The sequence below is a fragment of the Numenius arquata genome, chromosome 3 (genome assembly GCF_964106895.1).
Source record: "Numenius arquata chromosome 3, bNumArq3.hap1.1, whole genome shotgun sequence".
Lineage (NCBI taxonomy): Eukaryota > Metazoa > Chordata > Aves > Charadriiformes > Scolopacidae > Numenius > Numenius arquata.
In genome coordinates, this window is record NC_133578.1 from 6,305,932 (window position 1) to 6,328,398 (window position 22,467).

At 35.8% G+C, this 22,467-nt stretch overlaps 1 protein-coding gene across 1 annotated transcript in view; it reads left to right on the top strand.

The window, feature by feature from the left end:
- Positions 1-22,467, top strand: part of LRP1B (LDL receptor related protein 1B) — a 575,621-nt gene that overhangs the window by 544,760 nt on the left and 8,394 nt on the right. The window contains exons 84-88 of the mRNA XM_074145610.1: positions 1,710-1,871; positions 6,816-6,990; positions 7,590-7,694; positions 9,759-9,872; positions 22,311-22,387. Of these exons, the coding sequence (XP_074001711.1) occupies positions 1,710-1,871; positions 6,816-6,990; positions 7,590-7,694; positions 9,759-9,872; positions 22,311-22,387 (633 nt within the window). The remainder of the gene's footprint in view (positions 1-1,709; positions 1,872-6,815; positions 6,991-7,589; positions 7,695-9,758; positions 9,873-22,310; positions 22,388-22,467) is intronic.

The following is a 22,467-nucleotide window of genomic DNA, read 5'->3' on the forward strand; positions in this document are numbered from 1 at the left end:
CTGTGCTAACATCTGAGTTCAACATCTTTGATTTAATGTTTAGATCACAGGGGACAGATATGAATAACCAGGCTGATGCATATTAAACTAGTTGGAGCTATTTTTAAGTCAGTGGTTTTGTTCCTGCTGTACTCATTAGAGGAAGAGACTAACTGATCTCATGGCCTTTAGGATGATTTGCAAAACACTTTAAATTAGCATAGCTTAAAATAGAAAATATTGAAAAGAATGAAAGAATTACATGAAGGGTTTCATGTAAGAAGAGTAAGAAGTAAGTGAAGGAAAAAGAACAAATAAATCATTCTGCATGAATCAGTCAAAAAAATGAGAGCACTTGCATTGAAAAATTTTCCAACTAATATGATATTAAATGATAACATAGTATTAAAAAAAAGGCACACCAGAAGAAAATTAAAATTGTGGTGTTTGTGGAATATTTAATCTACCTTACTTTAATGAGACGGCCAACTAGATAGACAATTTTTTTTGTTGTTGTTTCTTCTCTACATGTAAGAAGTTTCTTACTTCCCATCTTGGGAGACAGGAAGAAAAAAAAAGTGTTAAACTCCGTCTGTTTTGCTTAACTTTAAGAAAACCCTAAAGGCAGAATGAAAGCAAAGGGAAGGAGGGTGGGGGAAAAATAATGTTTTGTAGGAGATAAACAAGAATGAGAATAGATTATTAGGAAGCGAGAAAGGAGATGGCTAGTTGGTCACGTCAAGTCTTTTACTTAAAGAGAAGATTACAAATGAGATAAAAACAAAGTCAGGAGATGGAAAAACATTTATGGGATCTAGAAGTTAGTTTTAAATAAGATAAGCCTTATGAAAAAAGTCAGGGAATAGCGGAACCATTTAATAAAACAGTGGAATTGTAACAAAGCTATAAATCCTTTAGACATAGGATTTAGATAAGGAAAAAAATTGGAAAAATTAAAATGGGGAAGAATCACAGGAGGAAAATGCATCAGAGTTTAAACACTATTTTAAAACCCTTTAAAGGAAGCTATAGACTAGGAGTTCATTTTGTGCCAATATTCGTCCCTAGGTACTCACTGCTTTTCAGACGTTGAATATTGACTTTACAGGCATCTTTGGTCTGATGCAAGACAGCAATTTTTATGTTCCAGTATGTATTGTACGAGAGGGGTAGGGTAACAAAACAGGCCCAGATATTTGTGTTTTAGTAAGAAATTTTTATGTAAGGTTTGGCTATTAATGCATTAGAAAGTATTTGTATATTCCTGTGATTACATGTAAAGTTTTGTAGATTTGAGAATAATAGAGTGTATTCTGAAGAGGAATTGATGTTGATTATACAAACATTTATCCTCTGCCACTGGAGGAACCCAGCCTGGCAGGATGATTTGAAGAGCTTAGTTGTATCTTAAATTCCAACTTAAGACCATCCTTTAAAGTAATTTCCAAATAAAGAGTCAATGACCATACATGTACAAGTGTCAAATGCAGAGACGCGGTCTTTGAGGTGCCCATATCTTTCAATGCCAACTTTATTTTCAAAAAGTTCTGAATTCAAGCAAAAGTTCTGAATTGCAAATGCATGTTTTATTAGCGTCTAGAGAAATGTAGTTGGGCTCACGCATTAACACTTGGTACTCTTATGATAAGTGTATCAATCTTTAAATTGCTGCTTATTGTTTTAATGTTTATTTATTTTTATCATAAAATAGTTTTCTTTGGTTTGACTAGGGAGGCCTACCTGCAACTGTGCGCTGGGTTTCACAGGACCAAACTGCAATCAGACCGTCTGCCATCGTTTCTGCCAAAACGGAGGAACCTGCAGTGTCACTGCTGGGAATCAACCCTTTTGCAACTGCTTGCCTGAATATACAGGAGACAGATGTCAGTATTGTAAGTAATCTTCACAGACTCAAGTTATGCTAAATCTAAATTTATAATAAAAGTTCTATAAACTGGAAGTTTAACATGATTTGAGTGATTTTTCTATGACACACCTCAGTAAACTTAGCTCCAACATTATTCATACTGCTAAGGGAATGGAATCTGATATATTCAAGTGGTCTTTGAGCATATTTCTGTAATACCCATCTACCATGTGTAGGTGAAGGAAGAGCTTTTTTAGGAATTATTTATTTTAGGATTTTCATGAATGAATACATACAATGGAGCTGTACAAGACAGCTGACTGTCAGTAGAAATGAGAAAATTATGTAAAAATTTTCTACTCCAGTTTCTTATATTTGTTATGTTATGCTGGTGGAATACCTAAACATAGTGAATTGGCGTAGCTGGTTAAAGAATTTGTCTGGTATTCCATATCTTTGCAGACCAACACGTGTCTTGAACTGCTACCTTTCCTTTCATTTTTATTTCTAACCCCAGTAGACAGTATATTGTCAACTGCTTTGAGTGTCTTCCTTCTGTATTCCTTCATCTTGCTCAGTCTATCACCCCGATTATGGTTTCTGCCCCCTGCTGATATTGAAAATCAGGATTTTTAAGTATTACTCTTGTTTAATTCTCAGGACTTAGGTTCTATTCTCTGCATCTCAAATTCTCCGTAGTTTCCCCCATCAGTTTCTTTTCTTTGAGATACTGTTTTCTAAAGGTTTCCATGTCTTTAGAAAGGCTCTTGCACTTTTTAGAACTTTCTCTAATCTTTTATAGATTGAGAGGGAAAAGATTATCTACCAATAGGCCTTCTATTCTTACTCCTTTTACCTTTGTTTTGTCTTGATGCTTTCTCTTAGTATGGGTCACCATTATTTGTTTTCCAGTGACTCAAGACATTTGAATAAAATTTTGAATTTCTTCCTTAGGTCACTCATTTCAAAATTGGAGTTTGTCTTCCTTATGTCTCTTCAACATGACGACTCACTAGCAACCTAAAACTGATTATTTATCTGTGATCAGAATTTACTTTTTTTTTAATCTTTTTTTCTACTCCTGCTTTGTTTTAACACTCTAAAATAGGGGACTGTTGTAGTGCTTGTTATAGAATAGAACATTAAATGCGAAAGCCATCATCTCTTGTATGTAATTCAGTGAATTTGCTGAAGAAGGCTGGATTTAAACAAAATGGAAGGGAAATTAGCTGTTATAAAGGTCTGGTTTAGAATTATCTACAAGATACAAAAAGTATTTCGTTTTAGTGAAAGGTCTGTCAAACAAGGAAAGGGTTAGTGTGTATGTTAAATAGGATTTGTACTGAAGTAAACTGAATGTATTTCCAGTTGGGAGACTATGAAATAAATTGAAACCTTTGAATGGAAAACCAGCAGTAATTGTGATTCTCTCCCACTTGGTATTAAACAAACTGCATGGATCCACAAATAACTATCTGCAAACACAATTGGGTATTTGAAAACAGTATAGTACATAAATCATGCACAGACAGACACACAGATTAAGAAAAAATATTTACTTGAGGCTTACCCAAAAACCAAACAAATTGTTTCTACTTGAATGCTTCTGCAAACATCCTTTTTTTTTTTTTTTTTTTTTTTAAAGAATTAATTTAAATGTAAATTTAGGGGTACTTTTTAAACAGTGCTTATTATCAGATTTGGATTGTCTGCTGACACTTTGGAAAAATGCCACAGTACAGAGACTCACGCACATTATAAAATACAAAATAAAATTAAGCTTTTGTTTATTTAAACCTTAATACTTTTAGAAAAAAAGTCTTACAATCTTTTACAGTATTTTTTTTGTGGCCCATAACAGTTCTATGAAATTATACAGGTTTACAGTTAATAATGTGTACACAAATTCACATCCATTATTGTTTGCTTTATTCACACATGTATGATTTTTTGCTTTATTAATCAAGTTCACTTTGTATGCATGTTGGAATGTATTAAAATAGCATTATTGCAAAGATTGGTTGCCTCTAATATCTTTTTCAGTCTTTCTATGATATGATTGAAACTAGTTCATATGCAAAGGATGATACATGAATGTGCATAGGTATTTTACTCATGCTCCCAAGCTGAAAATATTATTAGTGGGTTTTATGGCAAGGAAAAGACATTTACTTGCAGTATTGCCAGATTGCAAAGACCTTATTTTCCTCATACTTATCGTCTCCAATTACCCAATGCAGAGTTTCTCCTGTGATTAGTTCACATAAGGGCTAATAACCAAAATGTGAGCTCCGTGTCAAGGCACTGGCACTGCTGAAATAAATTTAAGTGAATGAATTTACATAGAATTCTACTAACATTGTGCATGTTATTATATGCACATGTATTTGATGTATTTGAATATAACTCCCTATTTTAAATTCCTGAAATAAGACATACAGACTAGTTAAAGTTCATTTCGTGTATCATTTAAGGTCCAAACAACCTAAAAAACAGAAAACGTTTTCATGCAGTTACAATCACTCAAAGTGAATAAGGTGATCTCACAAGCTGTTACCTTCCCTGAAACTGAAATTCCTTTCTTTAGGGGAAAAAAAAAAAAACCCAAACAAAAATTATTTTAGTGTCATTCTGTCCAAATGTAGCATACACATTTCAGATACAGCAGAAGATTAAAGATGTTTGTGACTACAATCAATTCTTAAAAATACTTGGTTTAGAGTATGAGCTTCCTATACCTAGATTTTGGGGGGTTTTTTTGTCCTAACGTACATGGAAACCTTTCCCCCTTGCAATGCTTTTTTTCATAAAATGTCTCTCAATATTAACTTTCAACCTACTGTAGTTTTTGTTCAGAAAACAGCCCCCCTGCTGCAAATTACCATTCTGTACCTTGAATTGGGGGACAGCAAACAATGAACTACTTCATTTAGTATCTTTTAAGCCTCTCTGGTTGCTCAGTAGTGATTCCATGATTCCATGTAGATGAGTCCACAGCCTGCATAGACAGCTGGAGACATACAATGAATAATCAAACAGAAATAACTCCTCCAACAGCCAAGCTTTCTCCTTTAGCACAAGTCTTCCAGACATTGACATTCTGGAGCGAGGCCAGAGAAGGAAAACGAAGCTGGTGAAGGGTCTCGAGCACAAGTCTTATGAGGAGCAGCTGAGGGAGCTGGGGTTGTTCAGCCTGGAGAAAAGGAGGCTGAGGGGAGACCTTACCGCTCTCTACAACTACCTGAAAGGAGGTTGTAACAAGGTGGGGGTTGGTCTCTTCTCCCAAGTAACAGGCAATAGGATAAGAGGAGATCACCTCAAGTTGCACCAGAGGAGGTTTAGATTGGATATAGGGAAAACTTTCTTCACTGAAAGGGTTATCAAACATTGGACCAGACTGCCCAGGCAAGTGGTGGAATTGCCATCCCTGGAGGTGCTTAAAAGACAGGTAGACGTGGTGCTGAGGAACATGATTTTGTGGTGGTTTTTTCAGTGTTTGGTCAATGGTTGGAGTCCACAATCTTAAAGGCCCCTTCCAACTGATTCGATTCTATGATTCTATGGTGAGTACCAATGGTATGGCAGTCAGGATGTTCTCCCCTGAGAGGCGGGGGGGGAACTGAGCACAGAGAAGCATAAGCAAAACATTTCCCACTTCATGAGGTATACTCATGATTAATCCATCTTGAATACACTCAGTAAAATCTATCAATTTTTTAGTAGTCACCAATTGGCTGCTTACAGCGTGCCCCCAGTCAAACGGCAGCTTGAGAGTTTACACTGCTGTGCTCAAGGCTGAAGTTGCCATTTGGCCAAGGTTTTGTTCTGTAGTGAACAGCATGATGATGCCCTGCTTCTAGCTGCTGCTGACTCACCCTCAGCTGCATCTTGTGCTTTAAAGGACATGAATTTTTTAGTTTTGATAGAAAGGTAATATTTTATTCAGATGTACCAGTTTAAGTCTAAGCTAATAAAGATACGTAGTTGGGAATTGATACATCTTATATATCAATTACTTCATCTGTCCATCAAGAACACCACCAAAAGCTCAACACAGCATGTTAACTACACAGAACTGGAGAAAGTGTTATAAACAGGGAAAGATAGAGACTGAATGATTAGGATCCATTAAGGAGCTTAAATGATGACTTAAATGAACAAACAAAAAACCAACCCAAACAAGCAAGCAAACAAAAAAAAAACCCCACCAAAACAAAGTTGTCGCTACAACATAAATAAAAATGAACCTACATGTTAAGATACCAGTATCTTGTAGCTCTGGAAGCTCCTTCAGTCAGGCAACTTGTTTTTTTTTTAAGGGGATATGAAAAAAAATGAGACAGTTACTGGTTCTTCTAAGGAGTTAAAGAATTCACTACTTGAAATCTCAGTCCTGCTGACATTTAAGCAGTTAAATAAGATAATGGGGTCTTGCACAGTCTATAAAGATAAGCATGTATGTAGTTTTTTTGTAAAACTTATGGATTATGTCTTTATGTATTATTATTAGAACTTCATGAAATTTTAATATGTGGATAAATGAAAATAAAAATTATTTCAAAATACTGTTTCCATTTCAGTTTAGCATAATGCTGTTAATGCTAATGTGAATGTATCAAAAGATTTTTATTCAGCCAATGTCCCATTAAATACATTAACATTACTCTGCTTTTCTCATCAGTGGTCTTTACATTATGTGGGATGATGCCGTAAATGGTTAGACACCTAGAAGAAAAAATAAAATCTCTTATGAGTTTATCCTTCTATTTCACTTCTCAAGACTATATCATTAATATATTATGTATCTCTTTAAGGGGTATTCTTGATTCTTGTTGTTGCTAGTGAGCCACCAGCTTCATTTATTATTTTGTTTTTATTATAGTACCTTTCAAAACATAGAAAAGTAAGGTATTATTTTTATATGATACTCCTTAATCTCATTTAGTAATAGTTTTCATGTTGCTTGCAGATGTTTGCCACCATTATTGTGTGAATTCTGAATCCTGTACTATTTCTGATGATGGAAGTGTAGAATGTGTCTGTCCGGTACGATTTGAAGGTCCAAAATGTGAAGTGGACAAGTGTATCAGATGTCACGGGGGACACTGCATAATAAACAAGGACAGTAACGACATAGTATGCAAGTAAGTGTGTGTAGGGGAGTGACTGTGTTCAAAATCATAGATTTAATAGTGATTATATTGGATTATCCTTTAAATCTCTTACACAATGCCTAGCCTTGAACAGGTCACATCAGAACAGTTCCTTTTTGTGGCTCCTGCATTTTTGAACCAACTTTTGGAGCACTCCTCACTGGGGGAAGCATAATGTAGCAGGAAACTGAACGGATCTTCGCTTGGAAAAATTGAAATATTTAATAAAACTCACAGTTGCGTTTTACCACACTGTTGAAATTTGTTCAGTCTGCAGTATCTGTGACAACCAGAGAGACGTATTGTATACCAATGAAAGCATACGTAGTAAGATGTGCTGCTATGTTGCTCAGTGATTGCTTTGTGTAATAATAGTTTGTTTTCATAAATAAAAGAAAGATTAATAATATTTCATGTAATAAGCTCACTACCTGTGCTAGCTTTTCAAAGTAGAAACGTAGAATTCTTGCAATCAGTAGATCTTAAACATATCATAAAACCAATATTTTATTATGTAGATAATTATAGGGGAATCACCAGATTTAATAAAATATTGATTGCTATTTGTATTTCTTTTTTACCCATGGCAGTTGCACTAACGGAAAGATTGCCTCTACCTGTCAGTTATGTGATGGCTACTGCTACAACGGTGGTACATGTCAGCTGGACCCAGAGACAAATATACCTGTCTGTCTGTGAGTATCCTGCATTGTGTAGATCATTAAAATATCTGTGTGCCAACCAATAACAAAATTATTATGCATGTGCCTGTATTTTTGATCTCTCCAGGATGTATAATGTGGTGGTTGCAGTCGTAACTTACAGTACTTTTTCTAGCTATTTCTGTGACCCGATACTTTGTCTACCTGTTTGCAATACGTGTATTGAAAAATACAACTCAGATATATGTTGTGAATGCATATAGATACAAAGGTATATCTTTTGAGACTTCTAATAGTTTCAGGCCAGATCTAAAGCCCGTTTAGGCATTTGTTCTGGAATGGAATCCGGAGGCACAGGATGGTTGCCTGCCCTCCTTATCAAAGGTGGATTTTGTCCTACAAGGATGGTGAGAGGTGGGACCATACACTCCTGTAAGGAACCCCATGGCTGGAGAATAGGAAGAATAATGTCCGCATTTATATCCATTATGGATCTGAGGATATGCTCATGTATCTCTTTTTTTTTTTTTTTCTTTTGCCCTAACCTTCACACTGCCCACAGTGGCTTGGCTGTTCTGTGGTGAGATTGCTCTCTCCCTCCTCTACCATCGTTGAGAGAATCATCCAGGATGCTTTTCTTAAGCCCAGATATCAAATACCAAAGGAAATGTGATTCTGTAGTCTAGGCAATTAAGTACCGTCTGAAGAGATAGAAAAGCCTACATCTGTAGTCCTTTCTTGAGAGCTATGGTGTATCTTCTTTTTCAGCTACTAATTATAAAATACAGAAGTAGTCATTGTAGCAAGAAATTAATTTCTTTCCTCCTCTCAGTTACACTGAGCTACCTAGTAATACTCTGGTTTTTTTTTACTTTTCCTAATAAATGATCTGATCTTTTCTGCCCTGCAGAAAAGCTTCATTGTGGATAGTCTTTCACTTCTCAGGATAATCTGGAGGTCAGAGCATCCTCCAGGAACCTATGAGATGTTAGAAGGGAGAATTGGACTAGAGTGTCTCATTTCCAGGGTGACATAAGTAAGTTATTGTCCAAAGGGATGTGGCATTACAATGTTGTAAATACAGATCCAGCCATCCCTTTGTTTTGTTGACCTGTATGAGGTAGGTGGTCTTAAAAGAGAGTGCCTGTTGCATTCAGACTCTCAAGGGAGTTCCATAGAGAAATGCCTAGATTTTGTAGTCTGACCAGCGTAAGAGACGGACCAGCTGTTCCTCCCTGTGAGAGCTCAAGCACTTTGGAACATGCAAAGGGGAAAAACTGTAGTTGCTGTACTATCGAAGAGAAGTTCCCAATAGATGTTTGCAGCTTTGGGGTTAGAGACAGTGAAACGCAGTTCTGCATGGTAGTCCTTATTCAGCTGAAAATGCTTTAAGCGCCAGTGTCTCTTTTATTTTCATCTAGCTCTTTTTGCCTGTTATTTTTATCTCCTTAAGTGTCTCTAGTTGAGGACTGGAGAGACTCATAAATCTCAGCAAAAGGAGCATATCACAGCTATAATATGTAAGGCCCAAATATGATGACAAAGTTTGGCGATTCGTTTGCTTAAACACCTAGAATGGCTATTTTGGAAGCTTGTGATTTTTCCTTTCTTTTTCCTTATAAAACGAACTGCTTTTTCAATTTCATATGGAACACCATAGCATCTCAAGGGAAAAAAAAAGTTTCCTACCTTAATTTGCATATGGATTTATGATACATAAATGCTGCAGCATATGCCAACACTGTTAACAAAACTAAAAAAATGGTCTTGAATATTTGTAAGGCCATTGGAATATGAATCAATCAATACAAATGTATAGTATGTTTGACAATAATACTTCGTTAAGAATGTTAGATTCCTGAAGCCATCAGTTAGTGCAGGCCCGTTGTTTTTAAAGTGTTTGATCAACGCCAATTAGCAAACTTTTCAGTGTAGTTGGATTGGACCTTCCATGAAAAAAGAATATTAATTTTGTTACCTGTGGGTGTGTGCCTGTGTATGTGTGTGTGTCTTGCCATCATTATATATAATGCGTGTAAAATCTGTTCAGTGAAAGGCAGAATATTTATATAGGTCTATTTTACTGAAATTCTGCAGATGCTCTGTGGGGTTTAAAAGTCAGCGCTGTGACCAGAAAGTGAACCCTTGTGATTACTACTGTCAGAATGAGGGAATTTGCACTTTAACCGCGTTTAATGAACCGAGATGCAAGTAGGTTTAACCTTCCACTTAATGCCGCACATTCTGTGACATCATTTCAGGCCACAGCTCATTGGTTCAAGTCATGCACATTCACATACATTTCACAATATATACTTAATCTGGGGGCTCGTTTCTGTAATACACACTTACCCTTTGATAGTTGCACTGATGAGTGTATTTAAACATACTTTTGAAGTATCTGTATCATTGGAGGAAGAAATAAAAAACTTTATTTTTAAATAAGTGAATTGAAAATACCGAAAATGCCACTTGGCTTTTATTGTTCACACTTTTAGATATTTTATCAAGTTAATCCTACACAGTGTAAAGATTAGAAGACAGTGAATTTGCTCATGTTCTGTAGTCCAGACCTGACTTCCTATTTCTCATCTGCACAGGGTAAGGAACAAAGAGCTATTTAGGTACCGTTACAGGACTTTAGCTGGTATTCATAAGTCTCATTGTTAACTTTATAGAAATATGCTGTTAAACAAAAATATGTGAGCTACATCATAACTTTGACTTCTCCTCTGATAAAAAAAAGCGTAAAACAGATACATTTGTATGCCATATTTCTCTAAAGGATTTTATGTCTGTTTCTTAAAGAGAACATTTTAATCCTCATCAGGGAAAGAGACAACCTTAGTCTTTGAAAATGCTGTAAGGCAGGTATACAGAAAGATATGAAATGCCAGTCAGATGAACATAGCCTTACTCAACAGTTGTGATGCAAAAGTCAGAAATGAAATCATGAGCCAAAGACCTAGAGTTGCATTAAATATGAAACTTGAACAGCTTTAATCTTATCTAAATGCCTGGTTTATGAAAACATAATATGCTGTGGGGTCGGGATGTGGTTGTCTGGTGGGTAGCAATGACAGTGATTAGGTATGGTGAATAATCTAGGTTTTTTGAAAAATATATTCACAATTCGTTTGTCAGCAGTCTCAAGCAATGCAACTTTATGACTTGAGATATCATAAATCCATTGGAAACGAGATTAGTGTTCTGACTACCACTTCTTAAACTTTGAAGAGTATGGAGTGGGTCTGTCCATCACCATTTGTTTGGGATGTGGTTCCTTGGAACAGTCTCTGTCTCTGTGTATCAGACCGGTTTTCAGAATAAATTAGCCTTAAGAGCAACTTATTGCTGCCTATATGGTCATGTATTGCAAGTACCTTTCCTCCTTTTTCTCTGAAATGCTCTCAAGAATGTAACAGTGCAAAATTTCTTGTGAAACATTCTAATGGGTAAAATAGTCTAAAAATACAGCATTGAGAATCACTTCTGAATTTTATGTACTCTCACAATACTTAAAAATATTTTAACCATTTAAACTTTTAAAGTTTTGCAGTTTTTTGGTTTTTTTTTAATGATGGATTTTTATAGAAAAAATATGTAAAATAACTGTGGAGTTTTTTAATATGAAATTTTATAGCCAATAAAGGTTAATTTCTGTTTCAACTGGAGTCAAAACTAACATATACTGACAGTAGGATTTCAGCAAAGTTAACTGAATTAGGAACATCCTCAGTAGCATTGATATCTATTTTTCTGGCATTGCCTGTTCTCATGATCTTTTGATCTGGTTTAACTATATTTACTACATATTTACTAAATATATTTACTACATTTACGTCAAAATGAGAAAAAAGCGCAAGGATTTTAAATCATGTTTTAACCTCTTACTTAGTCTTTGAATTGATAACATGAATTTTAACCTCTCAGAGCTTCCATGTGAGGCCAGATGCCAACAATGGCAAGAATTCAGGCTAGAAAAAAAAGGTATCATAGGATCTACAGGCCCGGCAATCCTTTCTTCCTACTTCTCTAACTGCGTAATTGAAAGAAGCGTGGAGACGGATTGCTAGAATAGGAACTCTGCTGAAAAGCTGTGCTGCCAAACGCTTCTTTCAGATAGATGAAGATATTTTTTTCCTCAAGATACACTGCCCAGGACATGCACTGGTCAGAGTTTGGAATCATCTAGAGAAAGTAATGAAACACACTTCAGAAATCCAAAGAAAAGTATTAGCTTTCTAAGACAAAGTGAGACTCTTTCTTTCTTTCTGAAAGATATAATTTCTCAAAGTGGAAAACAAAGGCTAGAAGAGAACAGAACGGAAATGAAAAGCTGGACTTGTGCAAAAGTGGTATTAGGCTCCATTTTCTTCCTTCCAAAAAGTGAAACGCTAGTACCCAAAGGACTCTTTTGTTGATGAAAGCTGTGGTTCCTCCCTTTGAGAAGGTTGTGTTCCACAGAAAAGACCAGGAATTGCAACATTTTGAACATAGTGATTAACTTATTTTGTTTATTTATTATTTATTCTTACTTACTATTCCCAAGACTGCTTTTATTAGGCACTCATACTATACAATAGAGTGAATAATCCAAGTTCAAGTTATAAAAAAAAAAAAAAAGGCAGGTAAAGCACATCAGTAATATAATGACTTTTTGTGGAACTGAACTGTCCTTTAGCTTTCATCTTGGCAGGGTTATCTGAATATGGTTTTGGAATATTTTTTTATTAAACGTATGTGTCCTGGTTTCAGCTGGGATAGAGTTAATTTTCTTCCTAGTAGCTGTAATAGTGCTGTGTTTTGATTTAGTATGAGAATAACGTTGATAAGGAAAGGTGGAAATGTGGAAGGAAAGAAGGTGGTAGAGAAATATTAAGTTCAAGTTTCTCTTCAGTGTGAGGAAACATTTCAGGTGAATTGGTAATCAGAAATTAAAGCTTAAATCAAACTTTAGTAGAAAATTCACTTCATATTCAGAATATAAGCAGAGATAGAATTAGTGTTCCTGTTGCCTCTTTAGACTGATTGCTGGGTTAGTACGGCCACTGCTGTCTGTGTCTAGGAATTGTTAAGAGAATCTTAATTGTATCTTTCTTTATGAAGCCAAGGTGGCTTAGAGGAAGAGAAGCAAATAGTTGTTTGATGGAGTGGAAGACAGTTACAGTGCTAGAGAGGAAGAAGCATAACTCCATATGTCTCAGTTCTCCTTGCCAACCTCAGTTCAAGCTCCAGTTGTTCCCAATATCTTGTATTTTTCTGGTATCAAATTAGTTCTTCACCGGAGCTTGTTTATAATTATATCAACCTGACACAGACAAGTAGAGAACATCAGGAAGGAATGAAGTAATCCCATGCTTCATGAGGGTCATTGTGTCAGGGAAGAGGAGTCTCAAAGATTTTTGCTGTAGGTTCTGCTCCATTGTTAGGGAAATGGTTTACCCCTCCAACCAGCACGTGTGGCCGTGCTACGTATGACATCTGTCTCTGAGAGACACATAGCTAAGGGCTGACATTTTTCTTAACCAGTCTCTAATTTGTGGCTGGGTGATTTTTAGAAGAAAGAGGAAATGTCTGGGTTTATTGTCATTCAGCAGGACCTCCTTTCTCTCTCTCAGCTAGATCAGTTGAGAATGCAAACTTTATACGTAATCAAGCCCTTATTATCATTCTGTAAAGACAATAGAGAACAAGACTTATCTGTTCTAAAGGGCAATCCTGAAGCCATAATTATACAGAGGCACTATAAGCCTGTAAGAACATACTCTCCTTTTACCAATCTGTACTGTTAGGGTACGTTTTTATTTTATCTTCCTGTCTGAAGGAATGAGGATGATCAGAGGGATGGAGCACCTCTCCTATGAGGACAGACTGAGAGAGCTGGGGTTGTTCAGCCTGGAGAAGAGAAGGCTCCGGGGAGACCTTATAACAGCCTATCAATACCTGAAGGGAGCCTACAGAAGAGCTGAAGAGGGGCTCTTTGTCAGGAAGAGTGGTGACAGGACAAGGGGCAATGGTTTTAAATTGGAAGAGAAGAGATTTAGATTAGATATTAGGAAGAAATTCTTTACAGTGAGGGTGGTGAGGCACTGGAACAGGTTGCCCAGGGAAGTTGTGGATGCCCCATCCCTGGAAGTGTTCAAGGCCAGGCTGGATGGGGCTTTGAGCAACCTGCTCTAGTGAGAAGTGTCCCTGCCCATGGCAGGGGGGTTGGAACTAGATGATCTTTAAGGTCCTTTCCAACTCTAGCCATTCTATGATTCTATGATTCTATGAAGTTTTTTTTAAACTTGAATCCACTAAATATTAGATGCATATTGGAAATAGAAGTTGTGCTTTCCACCTAACCAATTTAGGAATGAATTAAGGCCTTACTGTGGCTGCATGTATGCACCAAAAAAAAAAAAAGGAAGTTTTTGTGAAGTTGGTGTCCGGTTTCAATGAATACTCTGTCAGATTTTAAAAGATACCGAATATACTGTGATTCCTCTTTGGATATAAGGTCCTACACAACTAGATAAATAATTCTTAGCATTATTTTTATGCATATAAAGAACCTTCCCCGCCCCCTCCCCCCTGTCCCCCCACCTATTACTGTTCTTCTTGCTTAATAGCAAAGGCTGCGAGCGAATTTAAAATCAGAATGTTAAAATTTGAGGTACTGACCTTTTCTGAAAAATGTACCGCTGGGGGTGTCTTTTAAAGAACTATTATCTTACATATAGTTACTGTCTTTTCAGCATTCGCATACTAAGTTTTTTAAGGATATCTCTAGTACTACTCACCAATGGGTTGGGGGGCTGTGATGTGTATAACAGTAGAAGCACATGAGAGATGTCTGAATTGCTCCAGTAACTTCACAAACCCATTGAAACCAGAATGAACAGGAGATCAGATTCAGATGGGAAATAATCAAGCAATGCTTCTTCTATGTATTTCACAAACTGTCAGTTCCATCTGTTCTGTCAGTCTGTCTTTTATTTTAATAATTACCTTTATTTGCCTTTCTGTTTCCTTCTCACTAATTATCTAACTGCATAAACACTCCTGCAAGAGAAGCAGGGTTTAGGGAGAGATTATGTCTTGTATGGTACCAATGAAGAGTTGGAAAAAATTGGTTGTTACATAGGGAATGCTGTATCAATTTCTTTAGTACAGAATATTGCCCTCTCTCACCTGTTTCTTTTATACCTTAACCCTAACAATAGGTTGCTATAATTCCATCTTTTTATTTGTATTACTATTATTATTTGCATCTGTACATAGATGTGGTCTATTCTATTATTATTATTATTATTAACATCTGCAAATAAGTATGATCAAAGCATAACTATCTTATACTAGGCATTCTAGAAATATAATGAAGGATAGTTTCTGTTATAAGTTAAAGATACAGAGACAAACAATCAAAACCAGTAGAAGGTACAAATCATACTGATTCCTATCTAAAGCCAACTAAATTTAAAGAGAACTTTTAAGTCTTCTAATGAGCTTTTAAGCAAAGCTGCATGACTGTGGATGAGTACTTTAAGGTGAAACGTAAGATTATATTATGCTGGCTAATTAAGGGGTTAGTAGTTTATTCCTTTTTAGGTTACTTTCTGCGTAGTGTGTGCAATTCTGTGTGTTTACAGCTCAGAGCTCTGCTTCCAAGGTGTCATCAGAAACGGAGAGAGGAATTCAGAGGACAATGTACAGCACTAAATTAGTTGCCTGGGGCTGGATGTGTCGAGTAGTCAGAGGGCTTCAGGTTGTGTGTATTGTACTTCTACATTAGAACATCAGTTCTTCTGTAATGAAGAATAAATCATCCTGGATAGTTTAATTGCTTGCAGTAAGCAGATGCATGATTTTGAGAGCAAATTAGATAGATAAAACAGTGATCTTTCAGATTAATTAAAAGACACATACCATAGAGGAGCTTGAATGACAGCATGGGTTTGGCAACAGAGGAAACTGAAAAGTGAAGGGTGGAGAAATGATAAATTACTTCATTTCTAAACTGAGAATTTTGGTGGAGTAATAGTTTAAAGACAATAGTGAACAAAAGGGGAGAGAACAAGTTTTGGAATTGCTTAAAAGTGATACCAAGAAGCTTGAGCTGGGAAGCGGAGACATGAGCAAATTAGAAAAATAATTCCTGCAGAAAAGAAAAAACAGAAGAGATGCTCTTGCCAGCTTCACGTCCAGTAGGTTGCAGAGAGACAGTGTGTGGGGGTACATGGGTGTGTGCACACGTGTGTGTGTGTTTGTCATGGGAATCAGAAAGAGAAGAGTGCATTCCTCTCGATGGAGGAACTTCCCTCCAGCTCGTATTTCTGTGATGCTGTACCTTTCTCTGGACATTCCTTTCGTGTTGAAGAATCTTCAAATATGAACAGGTTTTATGGATGTCTTGTACAAATGCTGTAAGTACGTGGAAGTTCATAAGTAAATGTAAAACACAGAACTATCACAAACCTCTGTTCAAACAAAAAGGTTAAGGTACATCCCTAGTGCAGTTGTGGACAAGAAAGAGACGGCACCGTGCAATCCCCTGACTGGCACTTTCTGAAGGTTGAGTAGAAAAAGCCACTGCAGCGTAGAACAATTGCAGCATTGAGAAGAGTGCCTTGTAACTATTGACAGGCAGGATAAGTCAGAGAACAGAAAATTTTATCAAGTATCTTGCAATAAGTGTTTTCCATATGATTTCCTGGGGTATATTTAATGAGCTCCCCAATTACAATTACAACAGGGATTTTACAGTATTATGCTAGTTCTTTGAGAGCTTTCTTTTTTCAAAAATACTTTTGTTATAAATGTCTTGAATTTGAACATAATCAGCAGGTTATAACTTTATATTATAGAAGATCTTTCATTCAGTTTGTATCGCAAACTAGTATTAGTTCAAGAATAAAATGCAAACAGATGTTTGAAGAGTGATTGTCAAAGGAGGAGATAAGAAGACCTTGGAAAAGAGCAGTATGTATATTTTTCATTGAACACCTACTAGCTAGGCTGTAATGCAGATGTCCTTTGTCCATGGGCTTAAAATTGTTCGGATAAAACTTGCATAGTAGCTACTGCTGTACATCACCTCTTACTTCTGTGAGGAGAGAAAAATGTGGTTTGTCATATACCTATTGATCCAGTCATTTCTCATTCTTTTTTTTTTTTTTTTTTACCATTTCAATGTCTAGTCTTCCTTTTGCTTTGTTGCTCAGTGTAATTTCAGCTACAGTAATAGTCATCTAGCTATGCTTAATTGTTATATGTTTACTCATGTTAATACTTGTATTGCATATAATTGCATATAATTGCATATATTGCACACATATTGCTAACAGGATTGTGTTTAATGACCCTCAATTACTTATTTTTCTTTTATTTTTTCACAATTTTTTTTGCAAAATTTAAGATTCTCTAGTTTCTCAAAAGTAATTTTCCATTCTTTTGCCTGCTTTTGGATTATGCAATTTTCCTATTCTTAATTCTTTGGATTGTAAGGTAATTTTAATTTCATTTTCAAGTCACATTGTGAAGTTTCTATTCCTTAGCTTCTACATTGAATTCCTTCACTTTGTTTTCCTTATAAAGATATCAAGTGGTGCTTACTAGAAAAAAAAAACAAAACTAAAATATGGTCTGTTCCTGTACAAAATAATTATGTAAATTTATTATTTCAAGTAATTAAACCATACAATATAGAATAAGGTACAGGATGTGCTATTGATCAAAGTTCAGGTGGGTTTTTTGGTCTCTCATTGTTATTAAAGTTCTTTGTAACTTTGAGGGTTTATCTGTGGGTATACATCTATAGTATCAGCTCCCTGTATGAAGTATTGCTAAATTTATTATAAGGAATAGTTTAGTGATTTGGTTTAGCGCAAGGATTTTCTCAGTCTGTGTCTTCCTACAGAGTCTGGGGGGAAAAGGGGATTAGTTTGATTTTCGTCTTTCAATGCAATTTAATATAGATACTAAATAACTATAATCCAGGTGTTCTCTTGTTTTATAAATAGTTTTAATATTGATGATAAGACACGTTCCAGTGAAATTTTAATGTAAGCGTTCTTAAAATAGTGAGGCTGGATATTTTCATTAGGATGTTTTACTATACATTACTATCTATGCCGTGACTAAAAAGAAAAGCAAAGTTAGAAAATTACTTTGTATAATGAAGAAATATCATTTATAGGTAAGAAACACTTTCAATTCCCCTTCCACCTCTATTTTGTAATGACTGTTGCACAGATTCCATTATACTTCTAGACTAATCTTTCAATGCTACTTTTTTGTCATTTTTTTGATACACACTTGTATATTGACTTGGAAAGCAGTTGTCTACAAAAGCACTTTTAACTGCGTATTATGCCTGCTATATTACATTTTTATGACAATGCCTGTGGCACAAAAAAAATATGGAAAGAAAGAGAAACAAAACCAAAAAAAATTGCACACTGCCACCAAATTAGCCTTTTTACTAGTTTTTTTTTTTTATCTGTTCAGACATTTCATAGTCAAATGGTTCCGTTTGGTCAAGTGCCCATATAATTGAGTTTAGAGTGTTTCCGTGCACTGACCTGTAAGGGTTATACAAAAATAGAGAGAGACATTTTCTCTCATGAGTAGATTCTGTAACAAAAGAGTGATCAATCTTTGAAATATAAACATCTTAATTCTAGGTATTCCTCATTACAAGTGGGACACCTGTATAATTTCAATTTAAAGTTTTTAAAAACATCTCTCTCCTGTAATACTGTTTCCTCAAAATAAATAAATCCTGTAGCATAGGCATTCTGTATCTCAGAACGTGTGGCCCAACCAGTCATCTCTTTCTAAATGCAGAACTAAATGGTATCAGAGAGAGCTGTAGCATAGTTTTATTGATGACCTTGGCAGCAGACAGTGTACAACCTTTATTTATCACATTCCCTTTCAGTTTTTATGTTGGCATTCTCTATGATATTGTTGCTCTTTGTTCACCGATTTTGTTGGAGATTTGCACCTTAAGATGTTCACTGTAGTGCCTGCACCACTCAGTTAACTCCAGCCTGTCCTTCACTGTCAAGCTCCCCATCTGTTTCCATCTGTATTTGTTTATGTGTAGCTCAGATTAGGCATTATCACTGTTCTTCCTTCACAGTTCGTGATAATATGAACGTCTTCAATGAAACCAGTGGCTCTGTGTAGTTCTGCTCTGTTAATGCCTTTTTGTTTGTCCGTACTGCAAATGTCCTATCTCTGACCATACAATTCTTGGCAACGCTACAGAACAAAAGCTCCTGGTACCAAATGATTTGAAAAGGTACAAAATGCTGTGCATCAAATTGAACCAGAAGTCAGTTCCCATGTTAGGTACTGAGCAGTCCGAGTTTGTGTTCCAATCTCAGAAAATTTTATTTTTAAGAACAATTTCTGTCTACAGTATCCGAAGACAATTGAAACTGGGCAAGACCTGCTCATTTCCCATGTTCCTACATGAACAGTTGTCCATGTCCCAGCCCCATCATTATTCATGTGCCTGCTCATGGCTAATTTTCTGTGTCAAATTCCCTTGCAGACAGCATACCTTTCCCCTGGGCTTTATTTCTCTTTCTAGTCTGTCTGCCCAAGACAAGTCTTTAGGAGCTTGCTGAACCATAAAAGGGCAATCATTTTACCTCTGAGTATAGAAGGGAATGACTGCCATTCTGTCAGCTTCAGTCCCTTTGGAGCTTATTGGAGACAGCAAACATTTGGAAAAAATGAAAATGAAGCAGCAACCAGCTATCATGTTTTTATGAGACTTTTATCAAATGTCTCAGAAATGTTTCAGTATTGCTGACTTTTACAATTATAATGCCAAGATAAGTAAAGAACTGCTAATATTCTTACCCTAATTTGTTTCTGTGTTTACTACATATATAGCTGTAGGATTTCTTTCTTCACCAGCTGCTGTGGTGTCATATCTGCTGTAAGATTCTGAAGAGCGTAATTGTACATTATACACAATTTTTTCATAAGCTTATACTTGCATGCTTCATGGTGATTGTTTTCCTAGTCTCACTATCTTATATACTTTAAACTGTTTTAAGACAGATTTATAGTAATGATTCTCTTATACAGCAGAAGCATTTGAAAGCTTCAATATAAGGATTTAGGTACAAAGTTAAGATGTGTGTAACTCTCAAAGAAATATTTCCCTTTCAATAGCGTAGCATTAAATGAAAATTGCCTCTCATAACAAGCTTTAATCACATGAGCTGAATCCCCAGCAGTGACGATGCAAAACTTCCAGTAAGAAATATAAAGACTTTATTTCGTGGTTGTCATATGCCAACAGTCTGGATCCCAGTAGAATATCCTAAGTATGAAGATTTATGGTGGTTCTTTACAAGAATGGAGATACTTATTTTGCAACCATATGTTGAATATTGATCTTTCGAAAAAACTAGTTCCTTGAGTAGTGTCTTAGTAAGGTAGACTGTCAGTGTAATCTCTTCCGTTTGATATAATTGCTAAACAGAGATCTGTAAAAAAAAAAAAATGGAACAGATCCATCTTTTAAAAGATTAAAATCATGTGTTCCATGTGACTTAATATGTGCTAATGTGGTGCTAAGCAGGAGTGGAAATTTCAGTTGGGTTCAATTTTAAAATATATTGTGGTGAATCATGATGTGTATAATCAATTAAAAACTGGGGGGTTCCTTTGCAGTGAGGAAATTTAAGTGAGCATTTACCATGTTTCTTTAAGTAAACAAATTTATTTCAATAAACATGAAGAACCTTTAAATTATAATGCAATTTATCTATTTTGTGAAATAATTTGAATCAATTATCAATTAATAAACATGTTTTTAAAGACCTCCTGTGCCTTATCTCTGTAGAGTTTGAGCTAAGCACATTCATAACATATCCTACCAAAAATGTAATTAGTTTAAAAAAAAAAAAAGTTCAAACTTAATATGAAACTCAGTAAAGAGATTTGTCTGAAAGTTGGATTGAGCTAGAATAGGTTTAGGAGCAAAGGGAGAAGCTACACATTCTTCTGCAGTGATCTGCAAAGACAGAAGAGTCAAAAGCATCACCAGTAAAACTGGGTAGGGCTCTCATGTAAGAATTCCACAATTTTTATCTGGAATATTTTGTACCTCTCCAAACCTTTTTGTATTATAGAACAATGTCAGTCATTAAGCATGTCTGCTTCTAAACTCTGCGATTTATTAAATCCTTAGAAAAGGCATCAGGTAACAATAGTTCTTAGAACAGCGTGCAAGGTAATGCTCTACTGCATTTTCCTAAAGATAACCCACACTGAAATTCATAAATAATTCAAAAATACTTAGAAAAAAATATAATTCATTGCACAATATGCAACAGAGGCAGATGAAAAGTGACTATTTCCTGCCTCTTCCATAAGGAGAGTTTGAGGTTCTGTGGTAAACTTAATTATATTTACAGCAGGATGAATAAGCAATTGAATTTCATTCAGGTATTTGTTTCCATTTTTGATGGATTTGCTGAGTCGGCACACATAGACTCCTAGTGTTTGCTTGTACGCATGGAGAGCATTCTGAGTCCCAGTTGAAGAATTATTTGCATATTGGTATTCACACAAAGAAATTATAGCAGAATAGCTTTGTGCTCATCCAGGCACCTGGCTCATGAAGCGTATATTCTGAACATAAAGAGTATTCAGGGCCCTCTGAAGCCGGTAGATACTCCTGTCCCTTCAGGACAGCTCTTTATGCTTTAACTCTCATACCTGCTTACACACACAAACACACACGTATATATATTTCTACAAATACGTATCTAATTATATAGTTCAAATTTAAAAAAAATAAAGCCATTGTAGATTTTTCAGGAAAACATTTGAATCTGAAAGCAAAGAATAGGAGAACTTCAGTTAATTTGTGAATATTCATCAAAGATAAGTCTTTGTTCAAGTAAATTATTATAACCAGGTGTAGAATAATTCTACAAGAGTAGAATTAGAAATTATATTCTATAGAATATAGAAATTATAGAAATTATATTCTATAGAATATAATTCTACAAGAATTATTCTAGGGTAAACTTTGCATTATCCAGAGCAATGGGGGACAGCAGAACTGGGGAAGGAGCCAATTGCTGTGGATGCTGTAGGTCACGGGATGCATGTAGTAGTTTATGCCCAGTCACATGGCTTGTGTGATATGGACGTGGCCGTTGGAGCTTCTAAATCAAAGCTGACCCTAAAGCAATATGGAGACAATAAAGTGCCATAGCAAATAAGCCCTGCTGGACTAAGTTGACTAGGTGTGGGTCCACCTCAAGTGTTCCTTCGTTATTGCATTGTAGGTGGTGATTGGTTTAATGGGACGTTAATATACTGTTGATTATGCCTGTTGTTTTATTATTCAAGAGTTCTAGAAAAGGACTCTGGAATGAAGATTGCAGTGATAATAGCAGGAATTGAAGACACAAAGCTGTAGTTTTAAACTGAAAGCCTACTCATAATGTTGTAAGTGCCATGACAGAGTATTGCTGACTCCTTCCATGAAGCTTACTGTTTATTTTGGAGAATCGCTCTTGCCATTCGCATAGCTCTTGAGAAGATGCTGGTGGTCTCTTTAGTAGGTTAGTGTGTTAACAGCTGACGTCTATTAACTTTACCATCTTAATTGGATCCTTTTAGATGTTCAGCCAACTGGTCAGGCACACAGTGTGAGAGGCCAGCTCCCAAAAGCAGCAAGTCTGACAATATCAGTACAAGTAAGTACTTCAAATAACTGCTCTCGCTTGTCAAACTTGACTCAGTTTAGAAATTTTAACCTGGTGATATTTTAGAATGG